Here is a 15016-nt window from a genome sequence, read left to right as displayed (position 1 = left end):
TGAGCATCTGCCTTTGGCTCAGGTCATGATCCCGGGGTCCTGGGATTGAGTCTCGCATCAGACTCCCCACAGGGACCCTGCTTCACCCTCTGCCAATGGCTCTGCCTCTCTGTCTGCCTCTCTCATGAATAAATAAATAAAATCTTTTAAAAAAATAGAAATAAACACAGACAAATGTAGTGTAACACGTTCAGAGGGTAGGTTAGCCACTGGCACCATATCTTAATCAAAACAGTAAGGGACAAATGGAAATGTTAGTATATGACATAAATTGCTGTTTTCCTTCATGTCCTGAACACTCTAAACTCAGAGTCCAATCAGAACCATTCTTTCATGAATAATGAGATATGCTATGTCCAAAAAGAAATGAACCACAGTTCTCACTTCATCTTTTCCTTGATCTGTTTTGCTTGCTGTTTCTCCTCAGTGCCAGATCAACAAAAGCAAAAGCAAACACTATCCTCTCTAGCTAGCTAAAATGCATACTAAAGAAATGCAAACATCTTACCAGAGATTCTTATTTATGGTAGTAAAATGAAAGCAGTTCAACATCAGTTCTGTGTCTAATTCATTTCCTTGTCAGATGTGAGTTTTTTATCTTAACTCTGCTGGGCATGGCCTGAAGCTTAGGTAGTGGGTCAGAGGCCTGTATTCAAGGGTTGTAGTACTATGTAGATGAATCTGTGGATGAGTCACTTGAAGTAATAATTCTTATACCAGGGAGGCTACAGTAATTTCAGTGTTAATAACTGGATAGGATTTTGAGAACTTGAGATAGGGCACTTTATAAATATTGCATGTCATTTTCTAATATACTCTTAAAATAGCCTACCAGCTAAATTGGGCTTTCAAATGATAAATAAAAGTTCAATAGCAATTCCCAGACTTTGTGAATGTGAAACAATCTGGGCTCATACCTTCAGATGATACCGATGACTCCATGCAGGCTACACTTCTCTGAGACTTTTTTTCAATTTAATAACTTCCTTTCCATTATGGTTGATCTTATCCAGTGAAATAAGTTGGAATGGCATCCACTAGAACTCAGAAACTCTTGAAGCTCAAGGTTAAAACATGGTAGAATTTCTTTTTGAAGTCTCTTTGGAATGAAATCTCTTTGTAAATATTCTTGAGTAAGCTGTCCCATTCCCTAGACTTCAGATACTATACTGAAGCTTGAAAAAAAAAAAAAAAAAAAAAAAGAAGAAGAAGAAGAAATTTAAAATGTATATGTTTTTCAGACTTTGGTGTGAGGTATCTCCAAATGTTAAACCTGGCAGAGTAGCCAGTGTTCAATAGGAGAGAAAATCATCCAGAAGATATTTGGGCCTCTTTTCAGGGAAACATCATCAACAAAAATGTACTTGCAGTTTTTCCCCTTCTTTTTGATTAATTCATTAGACTTGAAACTGATATAATGGTTTCATTTCCCTCTTCTATGGCACTCCAAGTGAAAGGAATAGAAGAGTTTTGTTACCAGTAACATAAAGAACCTGGTGGTTTCTAATGACCACTAACCTGGTGGGCAGGAGAGACAGTTCTAAGTGTCTGCAGTTCTTATAGGCTAGAGCAAAAGTGGTAAGAAGCCATATCCCAAAGGTGATCTGGCATCCTTTCTTTAATACCCAATTTTCTCTTGCTTCCAAAAAATGTTATTGAGAACGTTTATATGCAATATACTGTGTTAGGCATTCCAGGGAATATAAATAACTCAGAATTTCTGTCATAAATGTAAATAGAAATAAATACAAAAAAAAAAAAAAAAAAAAAAAAAAAAAAAAAAAAAAAAAAAAAAAAAAAAAAGAAATAAATACACATCTTATATACATACACATATATACATACATTCATTCACATTTAAAGGATTAAATCAGAGATGCCTGGGTGTTGCAGTCAGTTGGGCCATCAGACTTGTTTTTGGCTCAGGTCTGATCTTGGGGTCTTGAGACTGAGCCCTGTGTTAGGCTCCACACTCAGCATGGAGTCTGCTTGGTTCTCACTCCCCTCTCCCTTTACACCTCCTCCCACTCCACCCCAACCCTCAGATAAATAAATAAAATCCTTTTTTAAAGGAAGAATTTATCATTAAGATGCTTTGAGCTAGAAGAACTAGAATACTCCCAATTCAGATTTAAACAAATAAATGTGTTACTTCATATAACAAGTCCAACCTTCGGGCAGCTTCTGATACCATAAAGTCAGGGCTTATACTTCGTATTTCCACAGTTCTCTTAGTTTAACCCTTCTGTTAACTTTATCTTCAGACAAGATGACCACATGATTGCAAGAGAGCCATTGCAGTTCTGAGTATCAGGAGCTGATAAGACAACGTGCAGAGGCAGAAAAGAGAGTTTTCTCTTTCTTCAGAGATTGGAGATCCATTATCAAGAAATGGGGGAGTGGATGCCGTCAGGAAACCTTCAGTCGAGTAGAGGAGAGAGCATGAAATAGTGTGCTACTTACTTTACTACACAGATACACAATCTATAATGCTTGTACCAAAAAGAAAATACTCCCTGTTTCTTGGCTATGGGAAAGGTAGAAGGGATCAAAGAAGACTTCACTTGGGAAAGAGGTTGTTAATTCATCTGGGGACATGTTGAGCTTGAGGTACTGCAGGACCTCCAGGTAGAGAAATACAACAAACAGTTGAGTGTATATTGTTGTAAATCTTAGAAGTCTAGATTAAGAAAAAGATACAAGTGGTGGTGAAGGCTCTCAGGATGGATGAGCTGATGTAGAAGGGACAGACTAGAACCAAAAAGGAGATCCTAAGGAGCACTGACATTTAAAGCACGGGTAAAATAAGAGGAGTTCACAGAGACAGAAAATAAAAATGCATCTTTTAATGCCATCTGTGTGTGGGATGGGTGTAAGCCAACTAGAAATGACATTTTGTGATATTCACACATGTAATCTGGGTAAAGGACTGGTAAAAGCTAGGGACCTTTCAATACCCATTATTTGCCCAGCAGCAGGTCCCCTCTCTTAGAAACTGGTTGAATGAAACAATGTTTCACTGGAGGTATGAACAATACCCCACCCAGTGCAGAATTGGAGCATTAAAATTCTAAAATGAGTCTCTTTTTCTTTGCAGGAGTGGTCACACATTACTTGCTTTCTGGTTTTCCCGCCAAGAGGGAAAACTAAACCGACAGCAGACTATTGAACTGGGACATCACATCCTCAAAGCACACATTTTTAAGGTAATTAGAGAAGTTAAGTTTTCCTTTCTAGCTCTAGCAGGTTTTCTTTAACACTATGTATGAAGTTACTCTCATTTCAGTGTAGTCCCTGCTTTTTGTTGTAGAATTGATCCATCCCCTAAAATTTGTGGCCTGTTCCTCTTCAGGCCTTTGGAAAGAGAACCACATTTGTCATCTCCCAGTTTAGCAGATTGCTAGGCCTTTTCAGGAGATGTACAAGTATAATCATTTAGGTAAGAAGTAGACACACATATATATGTGTACTCCATATATGACTTACCGTCTCCTGAAGACAGCCGTGCTATAGCAATTAGTAGCAGATTTTCACAATGTCTGAAAAAAAGGCACTGAGAGCAATTACTCTCTCAATTTTCTTAGAGTTTTATAAAGATTTTAATATTCCTGATGTTATGGTTTTCCAATTGTTTATGTGGAACCAGCAATAACCTTTCTTTGAGCTACTTCTCCCATTTCTTCATTCAAATTATAATCCTAATTTTTCTCCCAGTAGTTTCAAAACTTTTAAGAACTCTATAGGATCAGCATCCCTCTCTCTTGGCATTCACAAGCCTGGAGTAGAGCCTTGTAATCCAGACAATGGCACATAATTCACCTATTTTTTGTGAATGCATTCATTTGTTTATTTAGCACTTACGTGGGCACTGTACTAGGTCCTAGGGATACAAAAACAAAAAAGATAAAGTCCCTAATTTCAAGGAATTTACAGTCTAAATAATAGTTGTGGGATAAAGCACAAAAGTCAGGAAAGAAATTTGTTCTCCTGGTTTTTCTAGCCCACAGTTTGCTGTTGCGTCTGCTACCTCCAACCCTGCAATCTCTTCAGAGTGCTTTTCCTGCCTCAGGATTGAGAAATACAAGTATCTCAAATAGTTCTCTGTGTCGGATTTCCCCCGAGGGATACTGTTAAAGATAAAACAGTTCTCTTCAGAGAAAAGGATGGCATTAAGGGCAACTCCAAGAGCCTAGCAAATTCTTCCCAGCATATAAGCTCACAGCCAGAGAAACCTGTTCAGCAGAGGTACAGAAGTGAAACCCACAGTGACAAGTCCTTTATTTGAATCATAATTGTCTTATCTAACAAATCACTGTACCAAAAATGACTTTACCCGGTGACCTTACTTAGCGGGAGCAGAGTGAGACTAAAATAACAGGCCAGGTGTCTCATTCCAACTTCAAGTGGACCAAAAAGTGTCTGCTACTTCTATAAACTCTGAGATCATTATCCTTCAGTTAGATAGGAAAGTAACTTAAGTATTAAGCATTACCACTTTAAACACTTAAGCTTTTAGCTTCACCATCTGCCTTGGATCAGATGCAAAGAAGTTGATTCCTGTCTTTCCTACACTGTAAAATAAACAAATAACACATTACCAGATAAATGATATGAAGTTTCTTTGACCTAGTGTGATTATATCCAATAACGAAAACCTACATTTAAACAACACACTCCTATCGTTGACACAGTTTTATCTTATGTTGCTGCAGACAACATGGTTGCTGAGATAAGACTGGCTCCATGTGTGATTCAGGCCATAAATACTCGGGTGCACAGCATATGGTGATGACATGACCATGGGCTGAAGAATGTAGACGTGGACTATGACTTTCCTGATGGTATACTTTTCAGGGTCTTTTAAATGCACAGTGCTCCCTGTCAATACACTTTAGCTTCTCCCTGAGTACTAGAATTTTCAGTCCCTACAGTTGAAGGTCATGAAAAGGCAAAGACAGACTCTATGATTAAACCAGTACATTTAGAACTCCCAATCAGCAATGACATATAGTCCAATTTATATTTATTTCCAATTAATTTTAAATTCTCTGCTTTATCTTTGTTCATGAAAAGTTGCATAGTATCATTAACAACCTTAAAAGCACAAGATTATAGACCTGAAATTCTGGATATTCAGCTGGCTAAGGAGCCCTTTTCATTCTTTCTGTTTTTAACAGCTTCATTGAAGTATAATTTTTTTTTTGAAGTATAATTTTTATACCATAAAAGTAACCCATTTTAAGTATACAAATCAGTGACTTTTAGTATATTTACGGAGTTGTGTAACTATCACTACTAATAGTACATTTCCATCACCCTAAAAATAAACCTCATGCCTCCTTGAAGGTACTCCTCATACTTCCCTGGCAACCACCAACCTGCTTTCCATCTCTATAGATTTGACTTTTCTGTGTGGCCTTCTGTGTCTGGCTTCTTTGAGGATTTTTTCAGGGTTTATCTGTGTTATAACAAGTATCAGCACTTGATACCTTGTTTTTTTTTAAGATTCTTAAAAATTTATTTATTTTAGAGATAGAGCGCACACATGCAGAAGGTAAGTACAAAAGGAGAAGGACAAGACTCCACGTTAAGCACAGATCCCAATGCAGGGCTGGATCTTATGACCCTGAGATCATGACCTGAGCCAAAATCAAGAGTTGGATGCTTAACCAACTAACCCAGGCACCCCACTCGATTCCTTTTTATTACCAAGTAATATTTTGTTTTGTAGATATGCCATATTTTATTTATCCATTTACTAGTTGGACATTTGGGTTATTTCTACTTTTTGGCTATTATGAATAATGTTGCTGTGAACATTAGCTTATAGATTTTTCCCTTTTTTGATTTTTTTTTAAGATTTTATTTATTTATTCGACAGACACAGAGAGAGGCAGAGACCTAGGCAGAGGGAGAAACAGGCTCCATGCAGGGAGCCCGGTGTGGGACTCGATCCTGGGACTCCAGGATCACACCGTGGGCCAAAGGCAGGCACTAAACCTCTGAGCCACCCAGGCGTCCCCTTTTTTATTTTATTTTTTAAATAAAACTATCCATTTTAAAGTGAACAGCTCAGTGACATTTAATACATTTACAATAGTGTTTAGGTTTTTATACGAACATGTCTTCACTTCTTTTGGAAATATACCAAGATGGAATTACTAAGTCATATAGTAACTCTTTAACATTTTGAGGAATTACCAATATATTTTCCAAGCTGCATACCAACAGTGTATGAGGGTTCCAGTTTTTTCAAGCCCTTGCCAACACTTGTTAGATATTGTCTGTCTTATTGTAGCCATTTTAGTGCAAACTGGTATCTCACTGTAGTTTCAATCTGCACTTCCCTAAGGACCACTGGTGTTGCACACTTATGGTTATTTTGTAATCCTCTAATTGCTATTTAGATTTTTTTTTTAATCTATGAAAAGAAAGCAAGCTATTTGTAAATTGTGGCCAGAAATATTTCAATCTGGTTTGTAATGCAGGGTGTTTCATTGGTTTGAGTCTGGCCACCAGAAGGGTTTTGGAATGCTCTTGTGATTAGCTCCCTAAATGCTGCCCTCTAAAATGTTTCTTTGATTGTTCAGTTCTATAACATTTCTTACTAGAACAGAACTGATGACCGGGAGGAAAGATGCTATAAGTAGGCATCTGGTGGGTAGAAGAAAGATCCTTCGACATCAGTCAGAAGGCATGAATTCCAGTACGGACTCTACCATTTCAGTTAAGCAGTCTGTTTTCTCATCTGTAAAATGGTAACAATATCTAACTCTCAGGATTGTTAAAAGAATCATAGATATATATAAAAGAAAAGTACTTAGACATATATCTAATATAAGGTTTTATGATCAAAATTATTAACAGAAAAAAATTATTAACAGGCCTTAGATGCCTGGTGGCTCAGCGGTTGAGCATCTGCCTTTGGCTTAGGGCATGATCCCGGAGTCCTGGGATCTAGTCCTGCATGGGACTCCTCCCAGGGAGCCTGCTTCTCCCTCTGCCTATATCTCTGCACCTCTCTCTCTCTCTCTCTCTCTCTCTCTCTCTCTGTCTCTCATGAATCAATAAATAAAATCTTTTTAAAAAATTATTAACAATAATGTCTTGCCTGCTAATAAGAATTAATAATGAGCATATGGGATCCCTGGGTGGCACAGCGGTTTAGCGCCTGCCTTTGGCCCAGGGCGCAATCCTGGAGACCCGGGATCGAATCCCACGTCGGGCTCCCGGTGCATGGAGCCTGCTTCTCCCTCTGCCTATGTCTCTGCCCCTCTCTCTCTCTCTCTCTCTCTCTCTCTGTGACTATCATAAATAAATAAAAATTTAAAAAAATAATAATAATGAGCATAAATTCCAGATGGTAATATAACCTTTTCAGAGGTTACCTAACACCCTCTACGGCAGTAATCAGCAAATATGGCTTTGCAGTCCATATAATCTGAATTGAAACTGCTTAACTCTGCCATTGTAATTCAAAAACAACCAGAGGTGGTGCAGATATAAATTTATATGGTCATATTCCAGTAAAATATTATTTATAAAAACTAGTGAAAGGCTGGATTTAGCCCCAGGCCATAGTTTGCCAACCCCTTTGTTTACTAGGATCCTTTTATTATAACTCAACATAGCCACATGGATGGTCAGATAAGAATAGTAATGATTTATTTAAGATGCTTGAATAACTACAGGTGGATCACTAATGATATACTTTTAAATAATTTGCCTTAAAAAACCTCTTTGGATGAGCCACCTAGGTTAGTTTTTGCCATGATCTTAAGATACCTGAGCCATGGCTAAGATCCCTAAGATGAGATTGCTGTCATTTCTTTATGCTTTTCCTGTTTGTATTCACAACTACTGAGCAGGCTTTCTACCAGCTAATAAACAGTGTTGTAAATTTAGACTCTAACAAATATTTAAGGAAGGGACTCCATTACCATCTATCTCTGACAAAAAGAGATCCCTTGTTACTTGGGCAGTAGTTACAGATATTAAAAAAAACACTTTTTCTGGTTATTTGAACCAAAAGTTCTCTTTAAGAATCCATCAGCTCAGAATTAATTACAAGTTATTTTTGGCTATATCCTTCCTAATAATGGAATCCTTCCTATCACATTTGTTGGGTACAATTTAACTAAACTGAAACTCTTTCCTCTTATATCTCATAGAAACAAAGAGTCAGCCCCACCAAGCAGAAGAAATCAGTAGAGCAAGTCCATGGCACATGTAAAGCTCATATTCCAAATCCTAGAGTCTAGCTCTATTATTTCAGGCTTCTTTCCTATGTATCTACTTCAGCCTCATGGGGACCCTCAGTGCTGCTTTGCCACTTATTTACTGGACCATTTCACTGAAGTTCATTGACCAAGGTCTATTTTTACTCAGTTCCTTTTCCCATTTCTTTTTTATCTGGCTCTCAACTAATTCCACAAACAACCTGATTTATGAGTCACTGAAGAAATCAAAGCCATTGAGTGTGACTTCCCTTAACTACTCCCTTCCTCTCACCAAAAAATTAGTCTACAGTATCATCAATTCTTACCTCCCTTTCTCTTGCCTCAGAGGAAGAAATATCCCTATTCCCCTCCTTTTAAAATGTTATTATATTTTAAACATACCAGAAAGCACAGAAAACTGAATAATTGAATACTATCTACCAGATTTAATGGATGTTAAGATTTTTCCATATTTGCTTCAAATAATTTTCTTTATTTTGAAGAAATGAAAATTTAACACATATAGTAGAAGCTCTCTCTTAATCCTGTTTCTCTCCCTTTTCAGAGATAATCTCTACCCTGAAGTTCACATGTGTTCTTACCCATATTTTATACTTTTCCAACATAGAAATGTCTTTATAAACAATATACAGAATTATTTCATTATGTTTTAAACTTGACATATACAGAATCATACTCTTCATATAATTCTATAACTTTTTCACTCAACTTTGTATATTTGAGATTTATCTGTAGGTTATCATTGGCTTTCAACTTTGGCTATACATTAGATTCTCCTGGAGAACTTTAAACATATGTACACACACATACACACACACACACACACACACACACACACCCCTGAGCTTTACTCCCAGAGATTATCATTCATTGTTCTAGAATAGAATCCAGGGTTTTTTGTTTGTTTTTGATTTGTTTTTTTTGTTGTTGTTGTTGTTTGTTTTTTATTAATAGACTATTTCTTAGAGCAGTTTTAGGTTTAAAGAAAATACAGAGAATTTCCATATACTCACTCTCCCACCACAGTTTGCCCTAGTATTATCTTCTTACATTGGTATAATGTATTGCTATAATTGATGAACCTATATTGATGCATCATTATTAACTGAAGTCCATAGTTTATGTTAGGGTTTAAATGGGTTGTATGCTTCTGTCGATTTTGCCAAATGGCTAATATGTATCGACCATTACAGTATCATATAGAAGTGTTTCACTGCCCTAAAAATCCCAAAGCTATCAAAAATACTCCTTGCTAACTCTGCAGAAATGGCAAACACATCAACAAGAAAAGTAGATCTAAACTGCTCTCCTGGGCTCCATCCTAACCTTCCTTGGTCTAGTAATTCTCCCACTTATTATTCCTCCCATGTCATTAATGAAGATAATTTTTAAATTTTGTACAGTTCTTTTCTAGTTGTCCTTAGCAGGATCAAGTTTAGATCCACCATGACCAGAATTAGACATACATCCAAGTCCCCTTAAGCAGAAATTATGACTTGGTATTCTGAGAACATCCAGCTTTTCTCTAAACATCTTAGGGTTTTTCATTTAAAATTCCTTTGGTATCCCTAAATGACCAAACTGTCCTGGGTATCACACAGAAAAAAGAAGCAATTTACAGTCAAGAAAATTAAGCCCAAATTTATAGGCCCTGAGCAGAGGAGTGAGTTGCTCTATCTTCACAAGAAGCTACATACAGCATTTTCTGAACTCCCTGTGTTGCCAGAGATCTTGAACAAAAATAGAATTGCCATGTAACTTTAATAAACACTGGTCCAGCGTTATTCTTCTGTAGGATAATCTTCATAATATTCTATGGATTAAGTGACATATCTAAGGAATTTCACATAAGTCAGTGTTAAAGAGAAAGTTGACCATTACAGGTCATAGTCATAGTTTTGCTTTAAATATCATAGTTAGAAAAGAAAGAATGCTTAGTTGAAATCGTAAGAGTTGGATCCCTGGGTGACTCAGCAGTTTAGCGCCACCTTCGGCCCAGGGCATGATCCTGGAATCCTGGGATGGAGTCCCGCATCAGGCTCCCTGCATGGAGCCTGCTTCTCCCTCTGCCTGTGTCTCTGCCTCTCTCTCTGTGTCTCTCATAAATAAATACATAAAATCTTGAAAGAAAAGAAAAGAAAAGAAAGAAAAGAAAAAACAGAAAAGAAAAAACAGAAAAGAAAAAAAAAAAGAAAAGAAAAGAAAAGAAAAGAAAAGAGGGGATCCCTGGGTGGCTCAGCGGTTTAGCGCCTGCCTTTGGCCCAGGGCACGATCCTGGAGTCCCGGGATTGAGTCCCACGTCAGGCTCCCGGCATGGAGCCTGCTTCTCCCTCTGCCTGTGTCTCTGCCTCTCTCTCTCTCTCTCTGTCTGTCTATCATAAATAAATAAATAAATAAATCTTTAAAAAGAAAAGAAAGAGAAAGAAGGGAGGGAGGGAGGGAGGGAGGAAGGGAGGAAGGAAGGAAGGAAGGAAGGAAGGAAGGAAGGAAGGAAGGAAGGAAAGGAAGGAAATCGTAAGAGTAAAGGTCATAGCCAAGAGTAAAGCCTATAGGATAAAAAAAGGACAGTTTTGGAAAAGACACTCAGAGGTGGAGAATGGATAAGAAAGGCAAAAGGAGAAGCCAACAATCAGCTGCTTCGTTTATTTTAGTTGCTACTTTCCAGCTAAGAATTCAGAATTGAAGTCCTTACTTAGGTTTAACTTGGTCTAATGGAAGGAGCATGAATTAAAGGTCGTGTTAAAAGAACTTGGCTTCAAATTCCAGCTCTACTTTTTAATGGTTCTGTGACTTTGGACAAATTACTTAGCCCTCTCTGCATTGTTTCCTCCTATATAAAAATAGTAATAAATTCAACTTCATAGGCTGTCATGGAGATTAGATTAAAGGAGCTAATGTATCAGAGGCCCTAGTACAAAACCTGATACTGAATAAATGCTGAATTCCCTTCCTTTTTTTTTCCTTCAACCATAATATACAGAGCTTGTCTTCTATTACTAAAAGCTTCCTCTATTGGACTATAAATATTTATTTCTAATGATTTTTCTGTATAATTGGTTAATATAGTTTACTTTTCTCTCAGAAGATCTGATGAGGCTCACATATAGTCTAGATTAGGAGACTGAGGCCCAAAGAGGGAGTCAGAGCTAAGTTCCTGGTTTTCCAGGATCTACAGTGGAGGTAAGCTCTAGAACCTAACTCATCTATAAGTAAATTTTGATTATGATATATCAATATAACAGACTACTATGTCTCTCTTGAAATAAAATGAGGCAAAACCATGTGTACATGTATGAAATATGTGCACAATATTTTATTTAAGAAATTAATAGAAGAATATCTCATTTTTCTTTACATTTTTAAAGTTTTAAAACCAGTTACAGTATGTGGACCTTCTATGGATCACAACTTAGAAAAAAAATTATTTCTCTTTTAGATACAGTCAAGGAAATTTGAACACTAGATATTTCATATCATAGAATCCTTGTTAATTTTAGGTATGATAATGATGTTGGGCTTTGTTTTAAAAATACCCCTTATTTTTTTAGAGGCATTTACTGAAATAGCTTCAAAATAATTCAGTTATGGGAAAAGGGGAGAATAGGGTTAGGAGTATAAATAAAACAATGTTGGCCATGAATTGCTATTTTGGACATAAGTAGGTATTCTAGGCAAGAACAACCTGCATTTCAAGGAACAAAGCAGACAGAAGTAGCTTACGTTTTTTAAGAGAATACCTCCCCAGAGCCACTTTATTAGGTACCATTCATTGTTAGTACCTTCCTTCCCTCGGGATTTCCTGCTTTACTCACTTCATCCAGATATAGACAGAATAGTAAAATGATAGAATATCTGACTATCCAGAAATTTTTTAAAAATTTTCTGACCTTTGCAATTGGAGAAGGACGAACATTATATGGTTACATTCATATGGGGAATATTAAAAAATGGTGAAAGGGATTATAAGGGAGAGGAGAGAAAATGAGTGGGAAATATCAGAGAGGGTGACAGAACATGAGAGACTCCTAACTCTGGGAAACAAACAAGGGATTAGTGGAGGGGGAGGTGGGCAGGGAGATGGGGTAACTGGGTGATGGGCACTGAGGGGGGCACTTGATGGGATGAGCACTGGGTGTTAGGCTGTATGTTGACAAATCGAAATCCAATTAAAAAAAAAATACAAAAAAATTTTTTTTCTGACCTTGGAAGAAGCTGCAATGAAAGGAGCAAACATTAGTACATGCAATGGAACCTATGCCAGTCATACTAAAGAAAATTTATTGCTGATGGTGATCAAACCTATGTTGTTGTTTTCCTAACATAAACAGATGTGATCACTTTAGAGTGTATTAGGCAGGGTGAGGAGTGCTAGCTTCTGTAACAAACCTGTAAGATCTCAGTGGCTTTGTTCATTTCTCTTTCATATTGCAGTCCAGGGCAGATCATTAGGCAGACTCCCTCCTTGCAGTGATTCTGAAATAGTCTAGAACCTCCAAATCCTCCACTGGATCATTCATCCTGCAGTCAAGAGGAGCAATAGAAAATGTGGGGCTTTAGGGCCATCCCTGGACACAACATACCATTTCTGCCCATACTTCACTAGCCAGAAGTCAGACACATGGCCCACTCCACTAACTGTAGAGACTGGGAAACATCATTTTCCCAAATGCCAAGGAATAAAATAAAATGGAGATCAGTGACCACATTGCATTATCTTTGTCACAGTGTGTACTTTAGTAGCTTGAATTTAAGAGAGTGATTCAAGAAGGCTAATAGAAAAGGTATGGGGAAAGAATTACATCCAGACACAACAGAAAAAGAAGGGTATTAAGTAGATTTGTTGCCAGAGACTACTAAGGTAGGGACAGTTTAAATCAGCCTGTTCCTACAGGACTAGTCTTTGTCCCCATAGGTGGATTGGTTTTGCTGGGCATGGACGTAGTTAGGGCAAGACTTTACTCTCATTTCTTAGTACCACAAATCTAGAAGCCACTAACTACTCATGGTACTCTTCAGCTGGGCTAATAATTTAATTGTCTGTTTCTTTTTCAGGGTTTGAGTAAAAAAGTTGGTGTGTCATCTTCCATCCTCCAAGGTCTCTGGATCTCTTATAGCACAGAAGGTCTTTCCATGGCATTGGCATCTTTACGGAATCTCTACACTCCAAATATAAAGGTAAATGCTTGTAAATTATAGACAGATTAAAGAATTAGCTGTGCAAAAATAAAATTAGGACATTTAAGTAGCTTTTTTTTTTTAAGATTTTATTTATTTATTTATTAGACAGAGAGAGAGGCAGAGACACAGGCAGAGGGAGAAGCAGGCTCTGTGTGGGGAGCCCAATGTGGGACTCGATCCCACGTCCCCAGGATCATGCCCTGTGTTGAAGGCAGCACTAAACCACTAAGCCATCGGGGCTGCCCTTAAGTAGCTATTTAACTGATCTTTGACTTAACCTTAGACTCTTTACTGTCAATCAACGTTTTATTGATAATCTAATATATTTTAATTATTGTATTTTATTCTGTGAATTGAAGACCACACCTGTTGAGCTACTGCCTTATATGAACTAACTCTGATTTATAGGATTAGGTAGGCAGTAAATCTATCTTGGTAGGCTTTGTTTTGGTAGGAGCTTTTCTGACCAGCAGTTCACTTAGTAGAGACTGTGTTCATTCAGCACTATAGTGTGGTGGCGTTTGCTCTTATGACTGAGCAGTTCGTGTAAAGGAGACTTTTTACATCCCTTTCTGAAGGCAAGGTATCAAAAAAGGTATAAAATAAAGCAGTTACTGAATGCTACTAGGTGCTGTTGTATGGGGTCCCGGGTGGCTTCATTAAAGGACTGAAAGGATGCAACTGATACATGCCTGAGTGTAATTTCTATTTACTTATTTCTAGGTCAGCCGGCTGCTGATTTTGGGAGGTGCCAACATTAATTACCGGACAGAGGTTTTAAATAACGCTCCAATTCTGTGTGTCCAGTCTCATCTTGGCTACACAGAAATGGTGGCCCTGCTGTTGGAGTTTGGGGCCAACGTGGATGCCTCTTCTGAAAGTGGCCTGACTCCCTTGGGCTACGCAGCAGCAGCGGGCTACCTGAGCATCGTTGTGCTGCTATGCAAGAAACGTGCTAAGGTAATGTTTCCCCACCCCGCTACTTGTCCTTCCCCCACTTTTTCTCCCTGCCATAGAGTCTTCCTTTTCCCCTGTGTTACCTCATGAGTCTGGGCTGAGCACATCAGACCTAGTAGGATCAGGCCATGGGGAATACTGCTTCTGCAGACATCTCAGTGTTTGCCCACTTGCCGCTGCCCATTCCATACCACCTCTGGTAAAACCCTTGGGAAGCATTTAGGAAACTGCACTTTAGCAGCAGCCACAGAAAGTCCCCACCTAAAAACCAAGGAATTCTCTGCTGAGCACAGAGCGAGGAAGAAGTGAAGATGCAAAGAGGCTGTGGGAAGTCTGAACTGAACCGTGCCCATAGGCGCTAAGCCTTTCATGTGTAGAGAAGAGAAGTTAGCCGTGGAGGTAAGAACATAGGCCAGACTCCCTCACCTTAGCCTTGAAGACCCACATCGCAGAGGTATGAAGAGAACATGATTCCCTGTTTATACTCAGACCAGCCAGGGGCACTCAGCAGTGTTTCTGCTACTATACTTTAATTCTCTGAAGACCATTCTGGGAAAGTGTTTGCTTTATAGTATCTCAAGAGCTGCTGATATAAAAGAACTCAATTTCAAAATTTCGGTGAAGAGAAAAATACTGGTCTC

General features: G+C 38.1%; 1 protein-coding gene across 10 annotated transcripts in view; it reads left to right on the top strand.

Moving 5' to 3' along the window:
- Positions 1 to 15016, top strand: part of TANC2 (tetratricopeptide repeat, ankyrin repeat and coiled-coil containing 2) — a 369309-nt gene that overhangs the window by 319229 nt on the left and 35064 nt on the right. For all 10 annotated transcript variants that reach the window (XM_025436730.3, XM_049114606.1, XM_025436738.3 and 7 more), the window contains 3 exons: positions 3098 to 3206; positions 13293 to 13415; positions 14142 to 14378. In XM_025436730.3, the coding sequence (XP_025292515.1) occupies positions 3098 to 3206; positions 13293 to 13415; positions 14142 to 14378 (469 nt within the window). The remainder of the gene's footprint in view (positions 1 to 3097; positions 3207 to 13292; positions 13416 to 14141; positions 14379 to 15016) is intronic.

This window comes from Canis lupus, chromosome 9 (assembly GCF_003254725.2).
Source record: "Canis lupus dingo isolate Sandy chromosome 9, ASM325472v2, whole genome shotgun sequence".
Lineage (NCBI taxonomy): Eukaryota > Metazoa > Chordata > Mammalia > Carnivora > Canidae > Canis > Canis lupus.
This window is presented reverse-complemented; position numbering and strand designations above follow the sequence as displayed.